Source organism: Equus quagga, chromosome 15, assembly GCF_021613505.1.
Source record: "Equus quagga isolate Etosha38 chromosome 15, UCLA_HA_Equagga_1.0, whole genome shotgun sequence".
Taxonomy (NCBI): Eukaryota; Metazoa; Chordata; class Mammalia; order Perissodactyla; family Equidae; genus Equus; species Equus quagga.
Genome location: NC_060281.1, coordinates 33,336,562 through 33,353,238, shown reverse-complemented (window position 1 = coordinate 33,353,238; position 16,677 = coordinate 33,336,562). Strand labels below are relative to the sequence as shown.

The 16,677-nt window shown below is 44.2% G+C and overlaps 1 protein-coding gene across 2 annotated transcripts; it reads left to right on the top strand.

Moving 5' to 3' along the window:
* Positions 1-46: 46 nt before the first annotated feature.
* On the top strand, positions 47-8,258 carry LOC124226413 (patr class I histocompatibility antigen, A-2 alpha chain-like). Of its 2 annotated transcripts, none has more exons than XR_006885296.1 (8): positions 47-4,948; positions 5,231-5,500; positions 5,685-5,960; positions 6,587-6,862; positions 6,986-7,090; positions 7,528-7,558; positions 7,704-7,800; positions 7,914-8,258. XR_006885296.1 is itself a non-coding variant. In XM_046639670.1 (8 exons), the coding sequence occupies exons 1-7, from the start codon at positions 4,885-4,887 to the stop codon at positions 7,708-7,710; spliced, it is 1,029 nt and encodes a 342-aa protein (XP_046495626.1). In that variant the 5' UTR covers positions 47-4,884; the 3' UTR covers positions 7,711-7,751; positions 7,914-8,258. The 2 variants fall into 2 exon arrangements, 1 of the variants encoding a protein (XP_046495626.1); XM_046639670.1 differs by having other exon boundaries at positions 7,704-7,751.
* Positions 8,259-16,677: the final 8,419 nt, after the last annotated feature.

Below are 16,677 nucleotides of genomic sequence, written 5' to 3'. Positions count from 1 at the left end.
CAACCTGGCCTAAAAAATGTTGCTCATTGTTATAAAGGCGCTTATGGGCGGAGTGGGAGAGGAGCCAGCTGCATTTAGGTTTCTGTTCCCAAACTCCTAGGCAGTTATACCTGCCAGTGGTGAAAACGCAGACCTGCCCCGGGTCCAGCGACATTCGGAGTCCCAGACTCTGGAGGGGGACCTGGAATCTGACTTATAAATAACACGTTGGTTGATTCTGAGGCGGGTGAGTACGGAAATGCTGCTTCCAGCCCCCTCCCCCAAGGGGCCCCATCTTGGTTTCTAACAATGGAAAACACTTCCTACAGCCTCAGGTCACCCCAGAAAGGAAAGTGCCCGCCCAGGACCGTCCTATTTGAATCTAGCTCCACTGGCCAGGTAGCGCTTTACCGCTTACAAAATGCCCAGGCGACAGCCCACTCACACCTCGGTACCTGACCCGTACCTGACCTCTGCAGGTGGACGCAAGCACGCGTGTTGACCACGGGGCTCGAATATGCAGGGGATAAGACTTAAAGGAGAGAGTGGGGAAAAGAGAGAGGGAAGGGGGAAAGTGTTTAAGAAAGGAAGAGAGAAGAAAAAGGAAGAAAAATGGTAAAGGGGAAATAAATTTCAAAAAATGTAGTATTATTTCTAACCTTTATTTTCCCCCTCTATCTAGTTTTGTCATTTGTTGACATTTGACTTCAGCTGTTTGATCTTTCTCTGAATGCATAAATAGATGGCTATTGTTGTTATTGTGGGACCATTTGAGAGAAAGTTGCAGATCAGGACCCATTAACTCCAGATGTGTCAGGGTGTGTCTTTTAGCAACACCAACAAGGTGTTTGGTTGTTTTTATATAACCAAAGTACAAATTTTAAAGAGGATAATATTTTTAAAACCAACTTTATTGGGCCGTACTTTGCATACAATATAATGCATCTATTTGAAATGCACAGCTGGTTGAGTTCTGGCAATTGTACACACCCATGTCACCACTACCACAGTGAAGATGTGGGACATTTCCATCTCCCCAAAGAAAGGTCATGTGATAAAAATCTTTGCAACCAATAAAAGGCATAAGATAGATTTTAATATATTGCTGTGAAAAGGTGTGCCCAATACACTGTCAAGCTTTGCCAAAGCTTAAGAACAAACTGAATTATAATGCCACTAATCCCACTAATATAATACATGTTTTACACAGAGGAAAACCTAGAAGATTTCTCACCAAAGTTTGACAGTGATATCCCCAGGGAGTAGGATAACTTGGTGATTTTCACTTTCTCTGATATGCAGAAATTTCTCTTTTAGTATACATTTGAATTTGTATGGGAGTCAGGGAGAATATTTCAGTTTTTAAATATTGTAAAATTAAGCCCAAAACTCAGTAAATTTCAGATTTTTAAAAACCAAAATGTTAATTAAAACACTATACTTTCTTCTATAAGACACAGCTTCACATTTTGATAGCACTGAATCTTTCTTAAATTGTTTCTGAAAGGGATGTCTTGAGTGGAGTAGACAGATATGTAAAACTAAGACAAAAGGCGCAGGCTAGAATAAAAAGAAGTGCAAAATCAAGTGCAAGCACTGGGTACCTGTCACAGTTATGCTTCAACCACACCGGAAACCCACATTGCCATAGCATCCTTGGGTCTTAGACAAAGTTCGGGCAGATCTTGTTCCTTGAACATCAATTTGCCCTTGAGAAAGGTCAAAGGCTTCAGAGCAAGTCTAAAGAAGGAGTTTCTGATCTAAAGAACTTTCAAGAATGTTTGGGCAAAGGCAGCATCTGCAAGAGGATCCAGTCCATCTGGGCAGTTGCCTCAGGCAGGGAGAGTATGCAGAGAAGCTGTTCGGGTGGGTAGTTCCAGTGGGTCTGAGGCCCCAAGGGGCTTCCCGGGCCAAGCATGCCACTGGCTGTGTTTTGCTTAGGTGAGGGATGGGGTGCTGGGGAGGCAGGAACTCCAGCAATAACAACAGAGAAAGGAAGTGCAGAAGGAAGTGCCCAAAGCCTCCACGCTCCTCCTCACCACCCCCTTCCCCAGCCCAAAGCAGAGGGGGAAGTGCAGAGACTCAAGTAAAAAGAGCAGGCTTCACAGGCCTCATGATGGTGCCTGGCTACCTTCTTCAGGAGACTGGTGATGAGTTCAAACTCGGGGGAGATTGTAAAAGTTATCCTTGGAAAAGTAGGTCCTTATTTCCCATGCTTATTAATTTGGCTTATTTACCAAATTCATCTTAATAGAAAACAAAAACGAACAAAAAATTCTGAGGTGATTTTTCTAGACAATAGAAGGTCCTGCACTCTCCCCATTCCTCATGGGCTTCAGTCCTCCCTGCACTGAGGCTCCAGGCTCAAGACCAGCTGCCATTGGGCCAGGTCCCTCTCCTCCTGGACCCTTCACCTCCTGCCCAGCCCCATTCTGCTTTGTCTCTACTTCCTCATCCTCTTCCACCCCCTATACCCACGCCTGAATATCTCTCACCTTCTTCAAAGGCTTTCTCCTCCTGAGTGCAAATTCTTCCAAACTTCAGAAAGCAAATGAACACCAATGGAGAATTTCTAAAGGACACCTGGGGCTCCCGCTCTGGACATCAGCCCCTACTTCCACCACCCCTCTCTCTCTGTGTAAATGGAGAATCAAGGTCTAGGAAACCTCCCCATGTTGGTATTGCAAGCAGGAGTTGCTGTTATGTGCACATGTGCCTTTATTTCAGGAGATGGGACAATGATATTCATCAGATCAGCAGACTGTGAAGACCCCTGCTTCCCAAAAAGTATAAAGCACTCTTCATTAGGGAGGAGGGAGCGAATACAGGAGCCCCTGACTCCAAGACTACTGATCACTCCTACTCTGAAAAGAAGTGCAGGACAGACCATTCTCACCAGGGCCCAGGCAGGGAAGTCAGAGCCACATTACCACCCCCTCCTTCACTGACAGCCAGCAAGGAAATGTGACTTCAGTCCTACAACCGCAAGAAAGAGAATTCTGCCAACAAGCTCTATGTGAGTTTGGAGGAGAACCTCAAACTCAAGATAAGAACACAGCTTTGTGAGACCTTGAACAGAGAACCCACATACACCTTGCTTGGATTTCTCAATAAGGAACTGTAAGCAAATAATTGATGTTGTCTTAAGCCATTAAGTTGGTGGTAATTTCTTATGTGGTAATATAAAACTACACACAGGCTTAACTGTGCAACACACAAGCACATAACATTTTCTCCAACGGAATGAATCTATGAACTGTCAGGCACACTAGTTGCAGGAAGTAAAATCTTTCCCGATTTTTTTTTGTATTTTTTATTTTGTGATTTTTATGTGATACAATTAAATTTTAATTCCACTATATTTCATTCATTTGACAAAATTAATCTAGTGCCTACAACATACCAGTATTGGCTGTACATACTGAGGATACAGCTTTGAACAAAACAGTCCAGAGCTCCTGAGCTCATGTTCCTTACTTTGTAGAGGCTTTACATGAGTGAGATGGAGCCACTGGAGCATTTTAAGTGAAGAAAGGACACATCCTGACTCGCATTAGCAGGATCCATGACCTCTGTGAGGAGAACAGTCTGTGCACTGCAGCAGCAGTGCCACAATTCAGAAGTGAGAGAGCGGTGGAGACTTCAGGAGAAGAGTGCCTAAGGGGTGAGAGAGACAGAGAGAAAGGCTGGAGAAGCAGGGGTGAGGAAAAGGAGCAGAGGAAAAGAATTCTAAAGCAGTGGAATTCTCAGATTTAAATATGTTATTTCACATATTTTTAATAAATATATCTACATGGCCAATCAGGCTATTCTGATTGCACTCTGTGTGAGCTTCCTAAAAACTACTGGCTCCTTACCTTAATCAGTTCAAACAAAATAATAATACCAAGTGTCCTGGTGAAAAATGCGCATCGCTTAGAAGATAGTAATTCTTAAAAACAGGCAATGCATGAGCACTGGAGCAGGCCCATTTGATCAACACTTGCTAATTCGAGGTGATTAAAGTTCGCACTCTCTCCTTGTTATCATGTGCTTCTTTGTACTGAGGATATGTGGGGTCTCACACAGGCAAACTCAGGGCTATGGAATGAAGATCATTTTAAAATACAGTCACAAAACGGTCACAGATATACTGCCTGGGAAAGTAAAACTCAGGACCTTTGTGAGTCCGACTGCAGTGCTGTGCAGACACATTCCTGTACAAGGCGTCAAAATCACTGCTTTTACAGATTAGATTCCTGATGTTCGGGGGTTTTAAGTTTGTCTTACCCACTGTAGTGAATAAAAAGGAACTTGGTCTCTACGGGAATCTTTATCTGGTGTTTTCAGGCACAACTCCTCCACGTTTAAAGAGAAAACCCCTCTCCCTCCCCATCCATTCCCTGAGCAAACTCATTCTTTGGCATCAAGTTCCCTGGGGGTGAGTTTTCTTCTAGAAGAGTCCAGGGGGAGAGGTCAGGGATGGAAGGCAGAGTCCAGTTCAGCGAGAGTGATTCCAGGAAGAGGCGGAAAAGGAGCTGAGCCCAGCCTGGGGGTCTCTCCCGGTTTCCTCAGACAGCCCCCGGGCCAGGACTCAGGGAGACGGTGTGACAAAAAGCTCTCGGTGCAGGAGGAGAGGGGTCAGGGCAAGTCCCAAGTGCCAGAGCATGGTTCTCAGGGTCTCAACCCAGAGGGCTCTGTCTGGGGTGGGGAAGCCACACCTTAGGAATTCCCCATTGCCCAGAAATTTCACTTCTTCTCTCAACCCGTCAGGTCCTTCCGCCTAGATATTCATCATGATGCCCCAGTTCTTATTCGCATTGTCCGGTTTCTAAAGAAGCCAATCAGCTTCACGCGGTTTCCTGTTAGAAAGTCTGCACACACAGGCCTAGATTCAGATTCTCTCCAGACTCTGAGGAAACAGTCATGGCGCTCCGAACCCTCCTCCTACTGCTCTCGGGGGCCCTGACCCTGACCGAGACTTTGGCGGGTGAGTGCGGCGTCGGGAGGAAACGGCCTCTGCGGGGCACGGAGCGAGGGGACCTCGCGGCGGGGGCACAGGACCCCCGGGGAAGTCGCGTCTCCGCCGCCTCGGGCCCAGGCTCCCTCCCCAGTCTCTCGCTGTCGCCTCTCACCCGCTCGGGTCTCCCGCAGCCCCTTTTCTGTCTGACGACCCCTCCCCTTCCTTCCCTCCCGGCCCCTTCAACCTCGGACCCGGGGACCCGCGCCAGGAGGAAGGTCGGGCCAGGTCTCAACCCCTCCCCGCCCCCAGGCTCCCACTCCATGAGGTATTTCCACACCGCCGTGTCCCGGCCCGGCCGCGGGGAGCCCCGGTACCTCGAAGTCGGCTACGTGGACGACACGCAGTTCGTGCGGTTCGACAGCGACGCCGCGAGTCCGAGGATGGAGCCGCGGGCGCCGTGGGTGCAGCAGGAGGGGCCGGAGTATTGGGAAGAAGAGACACGGCGCGCCAAGGACCTCATACAGAATTTTCGAAGGAACTTGCTGACCCTGAGGGGCTACTACAACCAGAGCGAAGCCGGTGAGTGACCCCGGGCCCAGGTCGCAGATCATGAATCTCCCCATCTGCCACTGACCAGCCAGGGCCCCCCTAAGTCTCAATTGTCTGCTGTTGAGTTGGAAACTGGCTCTGACCAATCACCACCCATCGGTGAGGGGCGGGGGCCGGGTTAAGTGGGCGTGGCTGACCGTGGGGGCGGGGCCAGGATCTCACACTTTCCAGTTGACCTATGGCTGCGAGGTGGGATCGCACGGGCCGCTCCTCCGCGGGTACTGGCAGTACGCCTACGACGGCGCCGATTACATCGCCCTGAACGAGGACCTGCGCTCCTGGACCGCGGCGGACGCGGCGGCTCAGATCACCCGGCGCAAGTGGGAGGCGTCCCTTGCACATGAGCGCTTCAGGGGGTACCTGGAGGGCACGTGCGTGAAGTGGCTTCGCAGATACTTGGAGAATGGAAAGGAGATGCTGCAGCGCACAGGTATAAGGGGCGCTTCCGTACTTCCCAGATCTCTCCACAGGCTGGGGCTGCGCTCCCACAAGGAGAGGACGAAGATGGAATAGATGCCAGAATACGACCCCTCCCGTGAGTCAAGAGAGGGGATTCCGCCTTGAGTGTTCAGATCCTGTACCAGAGAGTGACTAGTGCCGATGGTCAGTCCTTCTCTGAGGAACTATTAAGGGATCCAGTCTCTCTAGGGATAGATGGGGAGACCATCTCTGCAATAACCAATCGGCAGCACCCCTTGACTCTCTGTCAGCAGCTTTGAGAACTGTGAGGGACTTTCTCTCAACCTTGTTCTCTGCCCCACACCTATGTGTGTGAGATTTTCTGAGTCACTCCACTTCCACCCAGATCAGGACCAGAAATTCCCTTTCCTCCATCAGACAGCTGGAGTCTCCTACCTTGTTGTCTCACCCTCTTCCTAGAACTATCCAAACAATAGGAAATTATCCCAGAAGCCTGTGTCTAGTCTGGTGTCTGGGTTTTGTGCTCCCTTTGCCCACCCTAATTGTCCCATCCATTCTCAGGATAGTCACATGAGTGCTGCTTTAGTGGCCCATGAAGGATGCAAAGTTCCTGAATTTTCTCACCCTTCTCCTTAGATTCCCCAAAGACGCATGTGACCCGCCACCCCATCTCTGACCATGAGGTCACCCTGAGGTGCTGGGCCCTGGGCTTCTACCCTGCGGAGATCACCCTGACCTGGCAGTGTGATGGGGAGGACCTGACCCAGGACACGGAGCTTGTGGAGACCAGGCCTGCAGGGGACGGGACCTTCCAGAAGTGGGCGGCCATGGTTGTGCCTTCTGGAGAGGAGCAGAGATACACGTGCCATGTGCAGCACCAGGGACTCCCTGAGCCTGTCACCCTGAGATGGAGTAAGGAGGGAGCTGTGGGCTCAGAGCCTCTTCTCAGGGAAATCAGGAGCCCTTCTGGAAACCTTCAGCAGGGTCAGGGCTGAGGACTGGGGTCAGGGCCTTCACCTTCCCTTCGCTTCCCAGAGCCGCCTCTTGAGTCCACCATCCTCATTGTGGGAGTCATTGCTGGCCCGGGTCTCCTTGTCGCTGTGGTGGCTGGAGCTGTGATGTGGAGGAAGAAGCGCTCAGGTAGGGAAGGGGTTTGCTCTGAGTGTTTTTGTCCCACTGGGAGGCTTCTAGCTCCAGGGAGAGGTTTGCCCTGCCTTGTTAATGGGAAGTCCCATCCACACACTTGTTTACCCAGTCTGGTGCCCTGTTTGCTAACACGTACTCTTTGGTAAAGCACATGTGAAAATTCAGGACAAGTTTATCACCATGATGGATCTGGTGATGGACCCCTGACTCCTAGCAGTCACAGGACAGAGGGGAAGGTCACTGCTGAGCACAGACTTCCACGAGGGCACTTGTTCCACTCCTCACACATGTTCTTTCCTCTTTCTGATCCTGCCCTGGGTCCGTAGTCACAGTTCTGTAAACTCCCCAGGGGTCTAGGACTAGGGTGTTCCTTTAGGAACTTATGGCCCTGCCTCCTCCATGGCTTCTCACAGGATGTTTTCTTCCCACAGGTGGAAAAGGAGGGAGCTACACTCAGGCTGCGTAAGTGTGGAAGGGGGAGGTTGATCCCTGAGACCCTTGTAATAGTGCAGACAGGAGCCCATGGGGGAGCTCACCCACCCCATAGTTCCTCCTTTAGTCTCGTGTCCCCTGGGCTCTGACCATGTCCTGTTTTGTTCTATCCCAGGCGGTGACAGTGCCCTGAGCACAGATGTGTCTCTCGCGGATCCTAAAGGTGAGACCTTGGAGAGCCTGGGAGAGCAGTTGGGGCAGAAGGAACACAGGTGGGTTATGGGGATTCTTTGGTTGGGACATTTGGAAGATGTAGTGGGCTGTTCAGAATGTCACCACCTACAGCCACTGACCTGAATTTGTTCATGATTCTTGTCTTCTACAGTGTGAGACAGCTGCCTTGTGGCGACTGAGTGATGCAAGATTTGTTCATGCCTCCCCCTCCCCAATTGTGACTTCGGGAATCTCTGACCTCGCTTTCTGCAAATGGCATCTGAATGTGTCTGCATTCCTGTTAGCGTAATGTGAGGAGGTGGAGAGACTGCCCCCCCCCGCCCCACCCACCAAGACCTCGTCCCCACACTGACATTTCCTGTTTTCCCATCTACTCTCCTTTTCCAGCAGAGGTGGGCTGAGATGTCTCCAGCCTTGTCTTAACTTCACATTGCACTGAGCTGCAATGTCTTCCATTTTGAAAATAAGAATCTGACTATAAATTTGTTTTTTCAAATTCTTGCCATGAGGGATTGATTGTTGGGTTAATTAAAGGAGAAGATTCCTAAAATTGGAGAAAGGAAATGAACAAAAGCACTGAGAACCTTCCAGAATCCATGTTTGCTGTGCTGAGTCTGTTGCAGGCAGGGACAGGAAAAGACTGTGTGGAGCCAAGCATGGACAGGGACTGTGTCCAGTCAGTGCTCTCTGCATCATGGATTTTGATGTGGTCACTCCTCGGCTGGGTCATCTCTCTGCTCTTTTGTCCTTGTCCCTTCAATAGAACCTTGTCCCACCAGGACCTGTGATCACAGGGACTGGGACATCACCTGGGCCTTGTCCTGTCTCCAAGATGGTGGACAGCAGGGCCTTCATGGGGCTGGGTCAGCCTAGGCTCAGGCCTGGGTTCCCAGCCCTCAGGCCTCAATTTGTGAATTTAACTTTTTTCTTGTTTCATTTGAGGATTATGCCTTTTCTTCTCGTTGCAAGTTCTGGTCTCATTCTCCTTTGGGTGTCCCCATCTCTGGCAGCAGCAGGAGTCGTTTTGGCTGTCATTGTCCCCACAGTGCTCAGGGCAGGCCCTGCAAACAGGAGTCCCTCTGGTATGGAGAGATGAATTTTCAGAGTCAGCGACTTCTTGTCCTCCTTCTTAGGCTTTTCCCTGGATTGCTTTTTCCATCCTCTCCCTCAACCTTTTAAAAGAAATTAAATTCTGGAATTAGCAGACAATTTCTTGTCTAGAGTTCCTTGTCTTTGATGAATTCTTATCATGGTTCTATCCTTCTCTGCTCACCTACTGTCTCTCCCTGCCCTTCGCTCTAGTAATTCTAGTTCTGGCTCCAGTCCAAACTCGAGGATTTATATTTATATTTAGATGAAAAGTAGGACCCATCAGTTGAGGATTGTTCTGTTCTTTCTTTTTCTTTCTTTGTGCCCGTTTTATTTATTAAATAATTTATTATTACAGAAGCAATACCTGTGCATTCTGGAAAATTTAAAAATACAGAAAACAAAAATATAACAATAAAAACCACATTCCTACCACTATTAATACCTTGCTGTATCCCTCCAAGTGATTTTCTTACATGTAAGAATTTTTTTACCAAAATGTGATCAAATTATATGTACTGCTTCATGATCTCCTTTTTTTCAGTCAGTAATCTCCACTTTTCTGTTTCAGCAAATTTTCATCCCTTTTATTTATTTATTTTTTCTTATTATTTTATTGAGGTCATATTGATTTACAACATCATGTAATTTCACATGTACATTATTATCTATCAGTTTCTGTATAGACTACCTCGTGCTCGCCATCAATAGTCTAGTTTTTATCCATCAACATACATATGTGCCCCTTTACCCCTTTTGCCTAACCCCCCAACCCCCTCCCCCTCTGGTAACCACCCTCTAATCTATTCTCTTTATCCATATGTTTGTTTATCTTCCACATATGGGTGCAGTCATAGGGTGTTGGTCTTTCTCTGTCTGGCTTATGTCACTTAACATAATAACCTCAGGGTCCATCCATGTTGTTGCAAATGGGACGATTTTGTCTTTTTTTATGGCTGAGGAGCATTCTACTGTACATGTATACTGCATCTTCTTCATCTATTCATCAGTTGATGGGCATTTGAGTGGCTTCCACATCTTGGCTATTATGAATAATGCTGCAATGAATATAGGAGTGCATAGATCTCTTTGTATTGTTGATTTCCTGTTCTTTGGATAAGTACCTAGTAGTTGGATAACTGAATCCTATGGTATTTTTATTTTTTTATTTTTTTGAGAAATCTCCATACTGTTTTCCATAGTAGCTGCACAAGTTTGCATTCCCACCAGCAGTGTATGAGGGTTCCTTTTTCTCCACATCCTTTCCAACACTTACTATTTCTTGCCTTGTTAATTATAGCCATTCTGACAGGTGTGAGGTGATATCTCATTGCAGTTTTGATTTGCATTTCCCTAATGATTAGTGATGTTGAAAATCTTTTCATGTGTCTGTTGGCCATCTCTATATCTTCACTGGAAAAATGTCTCTTCATATCCTTTGCCCATTTTTTGATTGGATTTTTTTTGTTGTTGAGTTGTATGAGTTCTTTATATCTTTTGGAAATTAATTCCTTGTTGGATATATGATTTGCAAATATTTTCTCTCAGTTGGTGAGTTGTCTTTTCATTTTGTTCATGGTTTCCTTTTTTACAGAAACTTTTTAATCTGATGAAGTCCAATTTGTTTATCTTTTGTTTCCTGTGCCTAAGTAGACATGGTATTCAAAAAGAATGCTGCTAAGATCAATGTTAAAGAGTGTAGTGCCTATATTTTCTTCTAGGAGTTTTATGGCTTCAAGTATTACACTCAAATCTTTAATCCATTTTGAGTTAATTTTTGTGGATGGTGCAAGAAAATGATCTACTTTCATTCTTTTGCGTATGGCTGTCCAGTTTTCCCAATACCATTTATTGAAGAGACTTTCCTTTCTCCTTTGTATGTTCTTGGCTCCTTTGTTGAAGATTAGCTATCTGTAGATGTGTGGTTTTGTTTCTGGGTTTTCAATTCTGTTCCATTGATCTGTGTGTCTGTTTTTGTGCCAGTACCATGCTGCTTTGATTACTATAGCTTTGTACTGTATTTTGAAGTCAGGAATTATAATGCCTCCAGCTTTGGTTGTTTTTCTCAGGATTGCTTTGGTTATTCAGGATCTTTTGTTGTTCCATATAAATTTTAGGATTCTTTGCTGTATTTCCATGAAGAATGTCCTTGGAATTCTGATTGGGATAGCATTGAATCTTTAGATTGCTTTAGGTAATATGTACATTAAACTATGTATATTTTTCCAATCCATTAGTATGGACTATCTTTCCATTTCTTTACATCATCATCAATTTCTTTCAATAATGTCTTATAGTTTTTATTGTATAGGTCTTTCACCTCCTTGGCTCAGTTTCTTCCTAGATATTTTATTCCTTTTGTTGCGATTATAAATAGGTTTGTATTCTTGAGTTCTCTTTCTGCTAGTTGTTTTTAGTGTATAGAAATGCAACTGATTTCTGTAAGTTGATTTTTTACCGTGCAACTTTGCTATAGTTGTTGATTATTTCTTATAATTTTCTGGTGGGTTCTCTAGAATTTTCTGTATATAGAATTATATTGTCCACAAACAACAAGAGGTTTACTCCTTCCTTTCCAATTTGGATACCTTTTTTTTTTCCTGCCTAATTTCTCTGGCCAAAAACTCCAGTACTATATTGAATAGGAGTGGCAAGAGTGGGCACCCTTGTCTTGTTCCTTTTCTCAGAGTGATGGCTTTCAGTTTTGCACTAACTATGAAGTTGGCTGTGGGTTTGTTATATATGGCTTTTACTATGTTGAGGTATTTTCCTTCTACACCTATTTTATTGAGGGTTTTTATCATAAATGGATGTTGAATCTTGTCAAATGCTTTCTCTGCATGTGTTGAGACAATCATGTGATTTTTATTCCTCATTTTGTTAATGTCATGTATCACATTGATTGATTTGCAGATGTTGAACATCCCTGTACCCCTGGTACAAATCCCAGCTGATCATGGTGTATGATCCTTTTAATGTTTTGATGTATTCGGTTTGCCAATATTTTGTTGAGGATCTTTGCATCTATGTTTATCAGTAATATTGGCCTGTGATTTTCCTTCTTTGTGATGTCTATGTCTAGTTTCAGTATTAGGGTAATGTTGGCCTCATAGAATGAGTTAGGAAGCATTCTGTCTTCTTCAATTTTTTGGAATAGTTTGAGAAGGATAGGTATTAAGTCGTCTTTGAATGTTTGTTGAATTCTCCAGAGAAGCCATCTGGTCCTGGGCTTTTGTTTCTGGGGAGATTTTTGATTACTGTTTCAATCTCTTTACTTGTGATTTGGCTATTCAGATTCTCTATTTCTTCTTGATTCAGTTTTGGGAAGTTTTATGAGGCTAAGAATTTATCCATTGCTTCTAAGTTATCCAATTTGTTGGCATACAGTTTTTCATAGTATTCTTTTATAGTCTTTTGTATTTCTGTGGTGTCTGTTGTAATTTCTCCTCTTTCATTTTTAATTTTATTTATTTCAGCCTTCTCTCTTTTTTTCTTAGCAAGTTCTGGCTAAGGATTTGTCAATTTTGTTTATCTTCTCAAAGAACCAGATCTTAGTTTTGTTGATGCTTGCTATTGTTTTTTTAGTCTCTAGTTCATTTATTTCTGCTCTAATTTTTATTATTTCTCTCCTTCTACTGACTTAGGCCTTGTCTTTTCTTCTTTTTCTAGTTCTGTTAGTGTAGTTTAAGATTAGTTCTTTGAGATTTTTCTTGTTTGTCCAGATAAGGCCTGTATTGCTATAAGTTTCCCTTTTAGAACTGTTTTTACTGCATCCCATAGGAGTTGGTAAGTTGTGTTTTCATTTTCATCTGTCTGCAAGTATTTTTTTTATTTCTCCATTGATCTCTTCATTGATCCCATGGTTGTTCAGTAGCATGTTTTTAGTCTCCACATAGATGTGACTTTCCTAGCTTTTTTCTTGTAGTAGATTTCTAGTTTCATAGCATTATGGTCGGAAAAGATGCTTAAAATGATTTCAGTCTTCTTAAATTTTGAAACATGCCTTGTTTCCTAACATATGGTCTATCTTTGAAAATGTTCCATGGGCATTTGAGAAGAATATGTATTCTCCTGTTTTGGATGGAATGCTCTATTAAGTCCATCTTGTCTAGTCTTTCATTTAAGGCTGATACCGGCCGTGATATTGGTTCCCCTAGATTAAATCCAGCATATATGGGGTTAAAACCAAAGCACTTTTTCCCTGCTTACTCCCTGGCTCCCTGGTTCCAGAATCCACTCTCCACTGTAGAGACACATGGCCAAGGACAGCCACCTGGGTTCTTTATCATCTCCTTCTCCTCCTTGCAAGCAGTTCCCAAGGCCGAATGCAGGCTGGTGGGAAAGCTTTGACCAGCAAGGCCACTGACTCCCCCCTCTCTACAAGCAGCCACATTCCTCACAAACCTTTAAAACCCCTGGCCTCCCATCTTTTGGGGAGACGAGAAGAGATGAGGCAAATTTGAGAGCTCATTCTCATCTCCTGGCTGATATCATCCAAAATAAAAACCCTTTCCTTACCATAAGCCTGGCATTCCAGTTTTTATTTGGCCCCTCTTGTGTGGTAGGTAGGGAACCTATGTTTGTAGGTGCTAAGAAGACTGTTGTTTCCTTGTTGACTTTCTGTTGGATGATCTATCCATTGATGTAAATGGAGTGTTGAGGTCCCCTACTATTATTGTGTGGCTTTCCATTTCTCCATTTTTGTCTGTTAGTAGCTCTTTTATATACCTTGGTGCTCCTGTGTTAGGTGCCTATATATTCATAAGTGTTACGTTCTTTTGGTGGAATGTCCCTTTTATCATTATATACAGCCCCTCTTTGTCTCTCATTGTCTTTTTTATCTTCAAGTCTGCTTTGTGTGATATAATTATGGCAACACCTGCTTTCTTTTGCTTGCCATTTGCTTAGAGAATTGTCTTCTATGCCTTCACTCTGAGCCTGTTTTTGTCTTTAGAGCTGATGTGTATTTCCTGGAATCAGCATATTATTGGGTCGTTTTTAAAAATCCATCCAGTTATTCTGTGTGTTTTGATTGGAGAATTCAATCCATTTACATTTAGAGTGATTTTTGATGTATGAGGGTTTACTACTGCCATTTAATCTCTTTTTTCAGTTGTTCTATATTTCTATTGTTTCTTTTCTCTTGTATTTCTAACTGCCATTTCAGTGTGGTGGTTCTCTGTGATGGTTTTCTCACTTTTCTGTTTATTTTTGATTTCTGACTCTGCTCTGAATTTTTGTTTAGTGGTTACAAAGAGATTTGTATAAAAGATCTCATAGATGAGATAGTCCTTTTTTTTTTTTTTTTTGGTGAGGAAGATTGGCCCTGAGCTAACATCTGTTCCAAATCTTCCTCGTTTTGCTTGAGGAAGATTGGCCCTGAGATAACATTTGTGCCTATCTTCTTCAATTTTCCATGTGAGTCGCTGCCACAGCATTGCTTGATGAGTGATGTAGGTAAACACCCAGGATCAGAACTTTGAACCTGGCCGCCAAACCAGAGCATGCCGAACTTAACCACTATATCACTGGGCTGGCCCCCGAGATAGTCCATTTTCTGATAGCTTGTTGTCTCCATTAGCCTAAGTAGGATCCATCCCTAACCTCTTCCCCTTATTAAGTTATTGTTGTCACAAATTGTTCTTTTCTATGTTGTGAGTTTGTGACTAATTTGAAGTGTTTATAGTTACTTTTGATGCTTTCCTTCTCTTTGTCTTTTATATTATAATTAAGTGCTTACTAAACTATTCTCATATAGAGCTGCAATTTTCTGTTTCTGTCTCTTTATCTCCTTGCTCAGGGTTTTGTAAACCTTCCCTATTTAGTTTCAGATGGGAGGGCTCCTTTCAATGTTTCTTGTAAGGCAGGCTTAGTGGTGATGAACTCCCTCAGCTTTTGTTCATCTGAGAAAGCTTTTATTTCTTCATTGTATCTGAATAATAATAATCCAGTTTCACTGGATAATGTATCCTTGGCTGAAAGTTTTTGTCTTTGAGTATTTTGAATGTATAATTCCATTCTCTCCTATCCTGTATAGTTGCCGCTGAGAAATCCACTGAAAGCCTGATAGAGGTTCCTTTGTAGTTTATTTTCTTCTGCCTTGCTGCCTTTAACATCTTTTCTTTGTCATTGACTTTTGCTAGTTTTACCATTATATTCCTTGGAGAAGATCTTGCGTTGATGTAACTAGGAGTTCTATTAGCTTCTTTTACTTGTAATTCCACCTCGTTCCCCAGATTTTGGAAATTCTCAACTATTATTTGTTTGAACGTTCTCTCTCCTCCTTTCTTCCTCTCATATCCCTCTGGAATACCTATAATCCTTATGTTGCTTTTCCTAATTAAGTTATATTTCTCAGAAATTTCTTCATTTTTTAAAAATCTTAATTCTCTCTCCTCTTCCACCTGAAGCATGTCTTTATTTCTATCCTCTAAATCACTAATTCTTTCCTCCATAATATCAGCTCTATTTTGTATGGATTCTAGATTATTTTTTATCTCATTAATTGTGTTCCTCATATCCAGAATTTCTGTTGTTGCTTTTTTTTTTTTAGAGTTCCAATCTCTTTGGTGAAGTATTTTTTCTGCTCAATAATTTTATCCTGAGCTCATTGAACTGTCTTAGTTTTCTTGTAACTCACTGAATTTCATGACAACTATTTTGAATTCTCTGTCATTTAGATTGTAAAGTTCTCTGACTTCAGGGCTGGTTTCTGGAGACTTGTCATTTTCCTTCTTGTCTGAAGTGTTAATGTGGTTCTTCATGGTGTTTGATGAATTCATCCTTTGCCAGCACATTTGTGGTAGTGTCAGGTCACAGATTCCACCTGCCTCTGCTGGAGGGGGAGACAGGAACTGTATTTTCTGATCCCACCCCATCTGCTGGAAGTTGTGCTTGTAGGGCTCCTCTGCATTTACACACTTGCTGCAGCCAGTTGGCAGGTCACATACACAAGCACAGGCAGGGCCTCTGTGTTCCACCAGTCAGTTGCTCTGATATGGTATCACTGTGCTCAGCAGGTGACCAACCGAGCTGGTGTGCTAAGTGGGAGGGGGGGGATGCTTTCTTTCTCACTCAGACTGGCTCAGCTGAGCTGCTGTGCTTAGTGGGGGCTCTTTTGTGAGGGTTGAACAACACCACTTGGTAGGGAGCATTCCCACAGGCGGTGCTCCCATGGCATGGTGGGCACTCCTGTGGGCTTGGCTACCACTCCTAAAGCATTTTATGCAGGCTGAGCTGCCCCTCCCTCCCCTGACAGTCATGCTGGCCACTGTTGAGGATCCATGATCTTGATCACTACCACTGGAGACAGGGAGAGGTCTGCTCACCTAGTTTCACTGCTTCCCAGGGATCCAGTCCTCCCATCTTCAGACGTATGCAGTGTGGATCTCCCAGACATCCTATTGTGCTGTGTAGGGAATCTTCTGTTGGTTAATGAATGTCCATTTAGCTGTAACTTAGAGGGGAGAGACAAAGGGAACAACTCACTCTACCATGATGCTGACATCACTCTCCTCTGTTCTTTTTTGAAGAGAGAAATTAAATTGTGTGCTGTTGTGTGCAGAAGGGCTAGTGTCAGAAGTGGGGGCTATGGGGAGGAGGGGAGAGCAGCACTTGTGATAAAAGTACAGGTGGCATTGATGGCAATATGAATGGATGATGTGCTGTAGCTGCTACAAAACAGCATTTGATCTGAAGCTATGTTAATAAAGATACTGTCTCTAGAACAGAGAGCTGCTTTACACTAATCATTCATTCACCTGATATTTGTTGAGTGCTGGGTATATGACATACTACTTTTGCTTCTGGGGAACATCATTGAAGTA

Excerpts from the sequence above, each read along its gene's own strand:
- LOC124226413 (XM_046639670.1), top strand. The coding sequence starts at position 4,885 with ATGGCGCTCCGAACCCTCCTCCTACTGCTCTCGGGGGCCCTGACCCTG. Across the intron at positions 5,501-5,684 it reads CTACAACCAGAGCGAAGCCG|GATCTCACACTTTCCAGTTG; the intron begins GTGAGTGACCCC and ends GGGCGGGGCCAG. Across the intron at positions 7,091-7,527 it reads GTGGAGGAAGAAGCGCTCAG|GTGGAAAAGGAGGGAGCTAC; the intron begins GTAGGGAAGGGG and ends TTCTTCCCACAG.